This window comes from Pseudopodoces humilis, chromosome 3 (genome assembly GCF_049639895.1).
Source record: "Pseudopodoces humilis isolate 2021_Gansu_Grassland_sample_001 chromosome 3, ASM4963989v1, whole genome shotgun sequence".
Lineage (NCBI taxonomy): Eukaryota > Metazoa > Chordata > Aves > Passeriformes > Paridae > Pseudopodoces > Pseudopodoces humilis.
Genome location: NC_142202.1, coordinates 70348739 through 70362404, shown reverse-complemented (window position 1 = coordinate 70362404; position 13666 = coordinate 70348739). Strand labels below are relative to the sequence as shown.

General features: G+C 41.2%; 1 protein-coding gene across 1 annotated transcript; it reads right to left on the bottom strand.

Annotated features, from left to right (window-relative positions):
• Positions 1–8262: 8262 nt before the first annotated feature.
• CD24 (CD24 molecule) lies at positions 8263–12992 on the bottom strand. Its single transcript, XM_014248362.2, has 2 exons — positions 12834–12992; positions 8263–10315 (listed from the first exon to the last, which is right to left on the bottom strand). The coding sequence occupies exons 1-2, from the start codon at positions 12906–12908 to the stop codon at positions 10130–10132; spliced, it is 261 nt and encodes an 86-aa protein (XP_014103837.1). The 5' UTR covers positions 12909–12992; the 3' UTR covers positions 8263–10129.
• Between the last annotated feature and the right edge of the window lie 674 nt (positions 12993–13666).

The following is a 13666-nucleotide window of genomic DNA, read 5'->3' as shown; positions in this document are numbered from 1 at the left end:
TAAACATGTGCAGTGGTGTCACTCCTCCTTAGAAATCTTCCAGGAGTTTTCCAAATTGTTTCTTCCTTTGAGATGAAAAGGTTTTCATTTTTTTAACCACTGCAAACATTGTGAGTCAAGACTTATTAAATAAGCATCCAGCAGTACCAGATATCAGACCTAAATAATTAACTGGTCCATTTCTTCTCTCCATCACCTTTTCTTGCACTACAGTCTTTACATATTGCCTGATAAATCAGAGCTTTTTAACAAATAAGAGCCACCCTCCCAAACAGAGTTTTCTCACAATAGACCTTTATGATACCAGGTTTTCATGGTATCCTCTCTGCCTTTCTTGTCAGGACCCAGCACATATTCTGGGCAGATTTTCATCTCTGTTGGTGCATTCTAAAAGTGTTAGTAAAATGTAAGCAAGAACAAGATGAATGGGAGAAGTCGCAAAAGCTTTAATCAACCCCTACACATTGCAAATAACAAAGCAATTGCTTCAAACTGAATTCAGTGCTGCAATCTTTGACTTCAGCAAAAATCTGAGTCAAAATTACAAAGCCAAGCCTCAATAACACAAAATCTTGAGCAATGTTATATATCACTATAGAAATCCAACAGGTATTATTTTAGTTTGAAAAGAAACAAAAAACCTCAAACTGAACTGATTTTGTCCTATTTAAAATTTGGAAGATATTAAAATTACCACTAGTATGTAATGATTGCCACAAGACTTTACAAAAAGTCATGTTGCTTTGTATTCAACACAAGGATTTTCTAGAGAAACTCAAGTTGATATGCCTGCTTGATGTTCACAAATCATTTTGAAGATGAAAAGTAAGAAGTGCTAAACATTAGGCTAGTCTGACCATCTTCTCATTACAATACAGATAGGCAATCTCTCAGAACAGGAAAAACGAGACACAAAGCTGGTCTGGTGAGGAACCTGTTTTGCCTTTGAAAAATGTTAAAGTAATTGATAGTTTCAATAATACATAGTTTCAAAGTATTAAGCATTCCTTTGCTCAGTGCTTCAAAGGGGTCCCCAAATGCCTAGAAATGCAACTATTTTCCTTTTCATGTTTGATAGGAAAAAGTATTAAAAAGACTCTTAAAAATACAAATAAAGAGATCTATCCACTTTTTGATCCACCTTTATCTGAAATTAAAAAAGAATTTCGAGTGCTTTACATGTCCCCCTGTAATGAAAAGCCTCACAAAAAGACTCTGATGTGGAACTAATTTACATTCTGAATGTGCTGAATGGACTACAGAGACTATAGTAACCTTTAGAGAATCTTTGCTGCATTAAAAAAAGCAATTCATATTCTACCTCCTTCTACAGAAAATGAAAGGTTGAAAGATGTAAATTAGACAAAACAAACAAACCTTTCATAGTATATTATGAGCTCCAGGTTTCCTGTGCACTTACTAAAATTTCAGTAACTCCTCTTCCAATTTCAAGCAGAGTAAATTTGAGCTATTTGACAAATGCCTTATCACCACTCGATTTAAGTGGTGATACATACAGAAGCGTATTTCAAGGAATAAAGCATTAAGAAACAACTTCTTTGAACTTCCTTACTGTCTCACTCATGCCATCAAAGGGCTGATAGCTTTTTTATTATTTAAAGCTCACATAATTTCTAGCCTGTCTAACTGACTTTAAGCTTACATGACCACGTGATGCCTGTACATCTTCACATTTCCTTAATTCAAGTGTTGGAACCCGCTGACCCATGCCAACAGATTTTAACAGGGTGGTCAAAGCCATAAACAGAATTAAATTCCCGCTCATCCCATGAAAGGAAAAAAAAAAAAAGAGGGTTAAGGAAAAGAAAAGCATCCTCTAAAAGCCTTAATTAAGAGACTGGAAACAACATATACTTGTCCCGTGTGAGAGACAGTGAGCCTTTCTAAAGACTCCGCTCACTCAGAAAGTGTCTTTCAGATACCAGGATTCCCTTGGCTTCAGTGTTCGTGCCCAGTAAGGGGCAACCAAGTTAACTTCAAAAACAGTGAAACAGTGATTTGATAGCAATTCCTTATCCCCACCATGCAGCATCATTAAAATTATCTTTTATCCACTCAAGCTGTCTGCCTTTCCTTATTTACCCTTGTCCTTGTAACAACTCTGCCGGTCCTACATAATGAGGCCACATTGCTTCTGCAGATGCCCCAAATCCTTGCATCAACACTATTATCCTGGAACCAGATGGGAAAGAAGGGCTGTCAGAGGCCCTCCACCCTTCCTCTTGCCCAAAGATATGATCAGCTAGATCTGAATTATTCTGAAATGGTGTTTTATCTAACCTGCTTTCAGAAACATCCTCAGCCATCCCTCAGTCGATGCTTACGAACGGGACTTGTTGTTTCCACAGCACACAGGAAGCACAGGCTCTGTCCCTATATCTCAGCTACTGTCATCTACCTACAGGTCCCAATATGTTTTTTGTAGCTAAATACACTCTACTCTGTCTACTTCTTTTCCATCTACAGCTGTTGTGATTTTCATTGCTCTACTCTGAATTTTACCAGTTGATATCTGCTAATTGCAGTGTCCAAAACTGGACACAGCACTTCTTATTTGGAGCTTGTAAGATTTCTTTTGAAGGGTTTGCCTTAAGCATTTTTCAGAAGTTTCTTTATTTTTTGAAGTGTCCTTTTCCCCATCAAATCCACTACCTGCTAACCAAACCCCTGCCCTCTCCCTGATGCCCCACCCTGTCATGTGCAGGACAGCACTTGAACCCCATTTTATTCCTCCCTTCCCCAGATGGAATGAACCCAGCAAGACTGCAATCTCTTCAGGGCTGAAACCATCTTAAAAGGCACTAAGCTATAAACTATTAGCTATGATTTGCCATACTAGCTATATAAAAATATATTAGTATGGATACATCACATATATATTAACTCTAATTAGCTATACTCAGCTGATAAGTAAGATTAAATACAGTATTTCAGTGCCACTGGAAATCAAATGAAGGTTCCATCTGGAAAAGGATGAAATTTCCCATATTTTCGGTTCATCAGCCTCTCACTCAGCCCCTCCTTCCTTCTTGTCAGCAATCAATATAAACCCATCATTCTGGTCTTCACCGCAATGAGTGGCTCAAGCCCAAAACTGGGGCTTGTCTGGGGCCCTCAGCTGTCCCTGGGTTGAAGCACCAAGGGAGTGTGGCTGCTCTGGAAGTGTGCTGATCCCCATGTGTGAAAGCCTGGGACAGAGTGCGGGCAGACTGCGGGGACAGGCAGCTCTGACCTTGTTAAACCCCTCCTGTCCAGCTGCAGCAGAGATGAAAGACACTACCTTGGTAGTTACAGACACTCCTGAGACAGCAATCAGAGGTCCTGAGTATAGGAAGCAAAACAAGCAGGCACACAAAACAGAAGAGAAAAATAAGCAGAGATCCCATGAGGTCCATAAGAGCTTTCAGCGTTACACACTGATTTTACACACAAGGCCATCAAACTACAACTCAAGGACACTGATCTGAACAGGAATTCAAGTCAGGCACCAAATTACTTTTGAAGACCTGGGCTTTAAATACTGCTGTTACAGAAAATAGCGCAAAACCTGCTGAAAAAATGGTTAATGCCAACCAGGAGTTTTGCAAGCTCTCAGCACAGGCTGCCTCTGCTCTGAATAACACTTCATATCAGACTGGAGCGAGAGAAAAAAGAAGGAAGCAGAAGTTGAACAATGTCAGCCTGCACTGCTGAGTAAGAACAGACCTGCTAAATGTAAACACATTGAAATACTAATTAAAGTCACAGACCCCCATTAGCTGCCTAGCAAAATCCACCAAATCCCTGGTGGAACGAACCACACATCTTGGGATCAAAGCTGACGTCTAGTCAGGTCACAGGAGTACGTGTGGCCGCTTTACCTCTCATCCTGTTCATCCACCATGCTGGCAACGTGTTTTTGCTTACAGTAAAACTGTGTCAGAGGCCTTAGATCAGTGCCAGATGAACAGGGCTAAATTACTGTGGAATTTGTGTTCTGAAAATAGATGTATGTTCATTTGATATTTTAATGTCAGTAAAACACAAATTAGCAGGGAAGAAAACATCCCGTCTGTCATCCCAGTTATGCTTCAGGTTGCTCATTTACTGATGGCACTTTGCAAAAGGCCACACCCTACAGAAGCCTGAGAATTTTAGAATGGAGGCTAATTCCAATGTGAAAAAATTGCTGTGTTGCATGTAATTTTGTGTTAGTTTCCTGAAAAAGGAAAGACAAAAAAATCAGAGTAGTGACAACAGCCTTAAAAAATTTAGCTTAAGATACTCTTGGAAACATAAAAAGTCATAAAATTCCAGCAAGTTTTAGAAAATATATTTTTAAAAATGTAGATAGCAGATACGTGACAGCAAATGTCATTGTTGTGTCTCAGAATAATGATGCCGTCTCTCCTTTGTATTACTTGCACAGCCCTGCCAAAGGACTTTTCTTCCTCATTGTTCAAAAACTTCCTCATACTTAAGCGTTAAACCACAGAAGCTGCCATGTCTGAGCAAAGACTCCATCAAATCTATATTCTGTATCATATTTTATGATTCAATGGAGTTCTTTTTCATTCTACTAACATGCCTCAGACTGTCTTTGTATCGGAACAGCTACCAGATAATCTGATTTCAGAGGAAATTCTTCCTGACAAGGAAGGTTCTCAGAACATGCTTTTTACCCATTTTAATATATTTGTCATTAAATTCTTGCTATTATGGTTTTAATTGCTATAATGAGCTGCATGTACTCCGTTTCGAATCGTACTAGTCCAAGCAATCAATATTTATATTGATATACACAATATTTATTTTTATACCACCCAGTCTTTGCACAATAATATTTGTTATTGTACTCAGGTTATATATCCCTCTGAACTCAAGGTTCAGTCTTACACCTCAAAAACCATCTGTATTTTATACAACTCAGTAAAAAAAAATATACAGTTTTTGTCATGTGAAATTTACGTATTTCAGCCTAATGAAGGCAGACTTTAAAACCAGGTTATGCACACTAAGCGATCTGAAAAAAGTCCACGCTGTGCTTTCAGTGAGAGTGGTTGAAAAGCGGGAAACAGAACAATTGCTTTACAGAGGCGTTGCTTCCTTTAATAAATTGTGCCACATAAAGAATACTTTTCACGCTAGGTCATTCAAGAGAGATTTTGGTGGAATGCGATCATTCAGTTTATGCAGCAAAACCAAGCTACCACGATTTAATTCTGCTGTGTGCTCAAATTTTATATTGTACACCCATCAGTTGTTAAAGCATAGCTCCTGCTAAGCTGAAAGCATGAAAGAAAGAGTCTCATTTCACTTCTGAAAAGCTTGAAAATGTTTTATTCATGTATTTGTAGCACATACATTGCAGGCAGTATTACTGGATTCAGGAGAGAATTGAATGACCCTTCACAGATGAGATTCTGTTAGTTTAGGATTTTGATTGGGCAGTAAAGAATCTATCAGGTTTTTTCTTCAGCTCTAGGTCATTCATTCTGGACATTTTGATGAAGTCTTAACCAGAGCAATTATGCATTCATGAGCAGGATGCTGAGGGTTTCACTTGGAAAACTGAAGGCTGATAACCAAAGTAAGGATCAAGTATCTTTCCTGAGGCTACTGCATAATGATGAAAAGACCACATCTCAAAGCACATACTGCAGAAAGCCTAGTGCTGTTCTCCAAGCTGCTGCAGATAAACTGATGGATTTAAAATAACCAGCCCCTTCATCTGTCGGGGCTCAGTAGACCTGCACACTGCATCAAACATAACGTGCATTCTAGAATGAAGAGCTTTGTGCTGCTACAGGGCAGAGCTGACAGCTCCTGTTTCAAAGTTATCTTTAATGCAAAAACAAGAAACTTTCCCAATTGTATCCATTACAATAAAGGTGCTGGATGATAAAGTCTGCTACCTAAATCATTTCAGTCATGTATGGGAAATCAAATCTCTATAAGCCTGAATGCACACAAAATGCAAATCACTCTGAACTGCCTCTAATGCAAGCACATTCACATCCATCCTCAATTTCAGATACAAGGTGTTATTGTGAGCTCGCTGCAGTGCCTGGTGTAACCCGAGCCCAGGGAAACGCTGACTTGGAAAGATGTGTGACAAAGAACCAAGCCCTGCAAGTGTTTGTTCCCATGAGCCCTACCAGAGGCCAACAGGCTGCATAAGAACGACTCTGGGGAGAAATTATTCCATATTAAACAACGTACTAATAACATTAGAGAGCAGCCCGCTGTCTCCAGCTAGCTTGAGAGCATTTGCATTGTACAGGCAAACCCTAATTTGATGGATTCAGCTAAGAGCTGGGAATTGCTTGTCAAAATAACCCTGAATTCATTTATTGAGACATTAACAATGTCCCATCCCCACGTGGACAGAGGAGCACTACCCTTGGTACAGCACAGCATTGCCTGTACGCTGCTCTCGTGTGGAGAAAGGCTCAGGGGACAGGGCTGCGTCTTGCTGAAAACAAGGAGGCCACTAGCAGTGGTGTTGGATCTGGCCCAAAATACTTTACCTTGTAGAGATTTTTGCTGAATGGAAGTTGTTCATTCAAAGTCCCTGTGGATTTCTAAACTAGATGAAAACTGCAATTTGGAAAAGATTAAGGGACATCCAGAGTATGATGTTGAGAAGGAAGGAATAGTAAGCTGCACACGAACTGTAAATGCTCATTTTATGTATTTTCATTCAAATAATAACAGTGTACTTTATTCAGGACATATGTGGCTAGCACAGGTTTACAACTAAAGCAATGCCATGCATCAAACAGAGCAGTATTGTTCCAGGGTCATTGCAATATACACTATCCAGACACACCTCAGCTGGACAGATCTGTGAAAGTGAGAGGCATAGGTAAGAGCTGACTCTAGGTGCCATTTAAAAAAAATTAAATAGTTGTGAAGTGCATAGGCTCCATTCTCCTCCCTCCCCTCCCACCCTCCCTGCTTTGTTAAATACATCCATCACATCCTCTTCCCCTGGGTGGATTTCTTCATCACTGATTCCATTGTCCTGTGGTGGAATGGAACAGAACAAAGGTTACCAGATCATTTTTCTAAATCGCTCATCTGGTCTGGTGAAAACTCTAAAATTCAAGAGAATTTAAATAGCTTAAATGCTATTAAAGAGCAATCTGGCTCTATTTCTCCAATTAAAAAAAAAAAAAAATTGAAAAAAGCATGGCACCAATTAAGCCAAGCATCCCACTTTGCCTGAATATTTCACAAAAACTTCAAACACATTCCTTTACTTCTCTTATTGTACTGGTATATCATAGAATTAAGGCCCATTGTTGCAGCCTTTTTTCCTTGTCTGCTTGTCTTTAGAGAGAGGTTATTTTTAGTTTTATGTTTTTCAAAAAAGGTGCACAGCCGGGTTGGTTGGTTTATCTTGCTGCTTTCTCCTGGAGCATTTGGGGAAAAGCCAAACAAAGGAACAATGTGCTTTGATACTCCCTGCACGTTCCAAGACTTAGTTAAACAGCGAGCTTTGATAAACTTATCCTGCTCCTTGGGTTTGTTCAGCCTACTGGAAAAGCAGAGGAACAGAAGCAAAGGCCTGCCACGCCACATTCCCTCCGGAGCCTTGGGAGGCCTCTCCAGGGGCCTCTTTCCCACTGACAAATGCAGATCCATGTGCAGCGTGCCTAAGTGCTTAGGCACTTGTAAATGTGTTTCCCCACATGTAGGGAGTGGAGATAACCACACAGAACAACCCAGGGCCTTTAAGGGGTGTTAGAAAGGAATGCACCTGAAAAACAACACGGACACAGTTTTGGAATGTCACAAATGGCAGCTTTGTTACTGAATGCCCATCCGGTTAATTTTTGCTTTAAATCAAAAATTTGCATAAATTTCTACCTCTTCCAGCCCCTGTCCTTCACCAAGCATGGTTCAGCTTGTATTATTGGGATATACCTACTGTGTTAGTGTAGTCTGTGAAAGTCAGAAACCTTAAGCAGTTAATTCACATTGCTTTATAAACAGAAGCTGAGAAACAGCTTTAGCCATCATAAGAAAAATTGTTCATTGCCACCAAAAGAAATGAAGGAAAACTGTCTAAGCACAGTTTGTCTAACATGAAAACATAGTCATACTTTGAAAGGGAAGAGGCTGTAATATGTAGGGAAAACTTTACTACAGTTACTAGAGATGCTAATCAAATCTCACTCCCTGGTTTCAAAGCAAAATCCAGACTCCCAGTGGCACAAAACCTTCCAGAGAAATAAAACTAATTACACTTCAGCATTTCTAGACCTTGAGGTTTTTAATCACATATACCATCTTGCTTAACAGTTCATTCACTTAACACAGGCAAGGTACAAGTTTTTGTAGAAGTGTCTGGAAGTGCATCTAGAATGCATTGCCTGTCCACTGTTTTATTTACAGTTTTTTTCAATGAAAATCAGTAGCTAATAAATCAAAGCATTATTACACAAACACAAAATACAATCATTAACATTTTACTTGATACAAATGATAAGCATAAGGAAATGTCCATGTACGTTCACTGACATGAATTTGTGTTAGCTTGCTACTAAATATATGATACTGTGAATTGGTGGTAACTGAAAGACAGATGTGTATTAAAAAAAAAAATTAAGAGAGCCACTCATGTTTGACATGATCTTATACTGAGATAAATATCTACAGACAGTGGTATGATCATGTACAGTCACATGTGATGATATCAACATAGTTAATTTTTTTCTGACAAGGTATCATCATCAAGGTAGTTGAACCTCCTCAACAAAGCTTGCTTTGATCAAGTACCAGATACTATTTTCTAAAGTGTTGGATGATACAGAAACAATCTGTGCAAGTGTAGCAATTTTGATTCAGAAAAAAAAAAATTTAAAAAGTAGTATTTACAAAGGTAACTTTTAAATTCACTGATTAAATTAAGACTCCAGTCTTCATATTTCAAACACCTGTTCATTTAATTTCTTTTTTTTTTTGGCAGTTTGCTCTCCTCTTCCCATTCCTTCTCCTCACCGCAAATATTAGCCCAGGTTTAAAGTAGACTATCACAATTAAAACTCTTCAAAAAACAGTAAGTTATTCACCTTGTGCCAAAAAAAAAAAAAAAAAAAAAAAAAAAGTAGCACTATAACATTACTCGTAAGGTTTCATAAATCCTTCATAATTAATGAAAGTTCCAGGAGCAAAAAAAACCTTACAGAACTTGTAGAATTTGTGAGGAGAAATAAAGGAAAGAGGAGACATACATCCATTAACTTTTTTGTTTGTTCTTTTCTGAATTTCATTTACAAAAAGCTCCTGGTACTTTTTCTAATGTTTCCACACCTCCTTTCTCTGGCACATATGGTTTAATATACAAACAATTTAAATAAAATGTCAAATTCAAATTCCCACCATAAATAATTCCACTCTTATGAAAACTGGTGGGGTTTTAGCTATTTCAAAACTAGCCCTCCCTGGCTAACCATTTTGTTAGGAATCAAGGGTTAAATAAGAGGATTCTTACAAAAACTTTGTTATTCTATTTTAGCCTTGTAACAATTTCATACAAATGAAACCTAGAAGAAACCTTTTTCACTGATGTTGTTTCTTGTTCATACGTCCTAATACCCATAAGTTATAACCAGACAGGCTGCGCAAGAAACGGAATTATTTGAACTTTTCTCTGTTTTCTAGGGGTTCTATGAGCCTGTTGATGTTTTTGAACTTAAGGAATAAAAACTCTTCCTTATTCTAAATGGTAGATAAACTTTAAGCCTTTTTTTCTTCATGGAGCGTTATTATCCATCCTTATTATAAGATACTGTAATTCTTCTCAGCTTTAAATTTGGTTTGTCAGTACTGTCTCTTTTTGCTTCCATTTTGGTTTTCAGATTCCAGCTCATTTGGTGGAAGAGCTCATAATTTTACCTCCTTGCTGAAGCTGGTCTTTTCACACTGGTCAGCTTTGAAAGTCAGAATACTGAGTGCTTGCCTAAGTCAGACTGGTACTAATTTGAGTATGGAGTGGAACCAAGCTGGTTTGATGTGGAGTTTGGGTTGATTTCTTCTCATGCTGGGTTGGAGATCTAGCCATCTCAGGCGGTTCAGGAAACGGGGTGGGGAGTGGTAGCCATTTCCATGCCAGAGTCTCTTAACAGCAAAAATACAGAAGAGAAACTGAGAGAATGAAAAAAAGACTTGTGGTTGAGTGAAGAGAATTCCCATGTCCGTGAGTGGTGGTATTGTTCACTGAATTTGTGACAGCTGACAGAGAGGTGGAACTTGCTGAAGAATTGTTTGAGGGTGTCGGACTCGTTCCATTGGGACCACAGTAGATCTAGAATATGGAGAGGAGGGGAAGTAACAAAAAGGGTTATATTGTCTCTTTTTTAAAATCAGAATACATATTAGTAGCAATGAACACTGTGTAGCCCCACTCAGTCACAGCACACAAATGATATATACAAATGCTCACACCTTTCATTGTGCAGTTAAGGACAAAGACGTTTTGAATTGCATGTGTGGGATTTGTTAAAGAAATAAATCTAATTCTTTTCTAAATGTATTTCCATAACTATTACTTTATGGAAATCCTTCCCTAAATCAGAAGATATATAGGTTTCAAAAAACATCACCAAAAAAAAAAAAATAAAAAGTGCAAATGTAGAGCTATGTAATGGCAAATCTTAGGATAAGAAAGACTTTCAAACAATGGCATGAATTGCAGTCTGCATTTGCAGAGTAAGCCACAAACGAAAACACGAGGAAACAACAGTCAAGAATCTATTGATGCTGGTCTGTGGCTTCCTTTCAGGCAATGGTGGGGCTTTATGTGAGTGGATTTAATACTTCAGCCTCTTATCTTGCGGTGGTAGCACTGAACTGCAGAAGTTAGAACAATGAAACCATAGTGATTGAATCACAACCTATTGGCATTCTAGAACATACAAACAAAAAAAAAGTATAGTGAAAAGACAGCATATTAACAAATTTTAAAAATGCTGACAGAAAGCAAAATAAGAAAATACCCTTTTCCCTTCATAACTCTGAATTACAGGGACAGAACAAAAACTTGCAGTCTGTGCAGCCTCAAGATCAAGTTATTCCCTACATATGAGCAGGAAAACTGTCAAAGATAACCAGTGAAAAAGAGCATGTGAAACACAAGGATGAAAAACAAGAGCAAGAATCACATTATTTCAACCCCAAAAATGAACAGAATACAAAAAGCTTGGCTTTAACTCCATGGCAGCAAACTTGTATTCTACCAGAGCATCCTGGTAAGCTCTTAAGAGTTAATTCAAGTAAAAACATATATATTCTTAAATAAGTTAGTTAGTTAGTTTAATAAGTAGTTCTGTCCACAAAAGGTGTCCTTATTTTCTCATGTTTCTAGTGCTGCTGTGAAAATAGATTAGCAGGAAAAAAAATAAAATAAAATCATTCCCTCAGTACTGAAGCAATGAGGTGTATGTTGAATTAATTAGAAAATTACATAAACACTTTCAGTGTTTCCTACTAAAAAAAACATACAATAGAAAAACATAAGAACGGTGTAAAGCTTCTGATAGTTTGCATTTTTGGCAATTGGCGTCGTGCTGGAAGCAATTTAGGACTGCAGGATAAAAATCGCTATGTTGAAGTTTCTGTTAAAACCGGTCTGAAAGTGATCAATAGCGAATTGCTGAGTTAATGACCTACAAGGCAAGTCCCAACCTGCCCTGGAAATTTTTTTCAGTCTACATACAAAGACTCTACCATCATTCCACTCTTGGGTATGTATTTTTAAAGTTTTCTTGGTTTTATAAAAAAACAAACAAACTAGTTTCTCTTTTTTTTTTTTTTTTTGTGGAAGAGAATGGGCTTATGTCCAAATTCCCCAACATCACAGTAGATGGGACCCCAGAGATTTTCTCAACGTGAATGTGATAAATACCGGTAACCCAAAGGGTCTGATCCTGCTCTCATCACTGCCAAGGGCAAGACTCAAGCACAAAGGAGAAGGGATAATGCCCTTCCTCGCAAACAAAGAGGAGAGGAGGAGGGAACACGATCCAGCAGCGCCGTTGCTGTTTATTTTTCTGATACTGTGTTATTCAGCGTTTTGAAGAGGAGGTCGCTAACAGCAACACACCGATAGGGAACCTGGGAGCCCAGCTCGGCTTGGCCGCTCCAAGAGAAGCGGATCGCTCCTGCACCCATTACCTTTGCGCCAAGGGCAAGGCTCGGCCAGCGCAGCGGCCAGAGCCCGGCGCCTTTGCTTCCAGCCTCCCACTCCTGCCGGGAACCGAGCCCGGGACGGGACGGGACCCAAAGTCCCGCAGCTTCGGTGAAGGGGAGGCTCAGACCCGGGTCCCGCTGCAAAACTCCTGCCTTCCCGGAGCTCTCTCGGGTTTGGAGGGATCGTTCTCCCTCTGATCAGCGGAGCAATGAACGCTCAGCCGCCGCCCATAGCACGGTTCCCCTCGAGAATCCCACGGGGGAAAACAAAGGTGGCGAATTCCAACTTCATCTTTTTTGGTTTGACCGGGATAATCCACGGCATCGCCACCGTCATCCCAGGGCTCCGGGCTCGCCCCGCCGCCCGTCCGCGCCCATCCCCGCCCGGTCCGCAGCCGGGGCTGCCCGGGCTCGTTCCTCTCGCCCGCCGCCCCGGGGCGGAGGAGCCGCCCGCCACCCACGGCCACCCGGGGGGCGCCTCGGCGGGCTCCGGGACGGCGAACACGAGCGGGAATTCCTCTCGGGAGAAACCCTACCCCTCCGCCGGGAGCGGCCGCCACAGCGGCGGGGAGGCGCGGGGAGGGTCTCGCCCTGGAGCCGGCGGAGGGAAAGCGCCGAGCCGCTGCGGGGCTCACCTGCGTGGGGAGGAGGAGGGCAAGGAGCAGGAGCCCCAGGCCGAGCCGCGCCGCCAGCGCCGTCCCCATGCCCATCTGATGCTGTCCCGCCGCGATGCTGCTGCTGCTCTTGCCGCTGTGGCTGCGGGCGAGAGGGATGCACGGCTCCGCCGCGCCCGGCCCTTTTATAGCAGCGCGGGCTCCCGTGACGCCCCGCCGCCGCCTTCCCCCTCCTCCTCCTCCCCACACCTCTGCTCCCGCCCTCCGTGCCCGCCGGGGCCCCGCAAGTTGCTGCCGCCCCCTCGTTCCGCGCCGCTGCGGGCTCCGCTCCCCCTGCCCGGCTGTCCCCCGGGACCGGGCAGCGCCCGAGTCCTGCCGGCCCCTCTCCGACAGAGCCGGGAGCTCTGCTTCCCCCCCTGCGCTCGTACAGGCGCTGGCCCCTCTCTAGTGCCGGCGTCGTGTTCTGGTATGGAGGGACTGGCACAGGGCTGTGGTGCTTGAGCTGCAGTTACTCCAGAGAAATGCTTATGTTTATAAAAACACCAGGCTTTTTCCATTTTAAAAAAAACCAAAAACAACAACAACAACAAAACCTAAAAAAAATCATTAGTGAGAGAAGGAAAGGTGAAAGCGGCTGTAAATATTTCTAAATGGTGGGAGCAGTGGAAGAAAAGCTGAGGAGTTAAGACCCCATCTTGTTCGCAGCTTCCTCACCATTAGTGCTCAGGCTTCAGACCACAGGTTGCAATTTCAAGCACACTTTGGATCTAAATATTTTATTATTGCCATTATTCTTTAAAGAAATCTGTGTAACAAGTGGAACACAAAGTTCTTCCAGCTGTAGCCTCTATGTA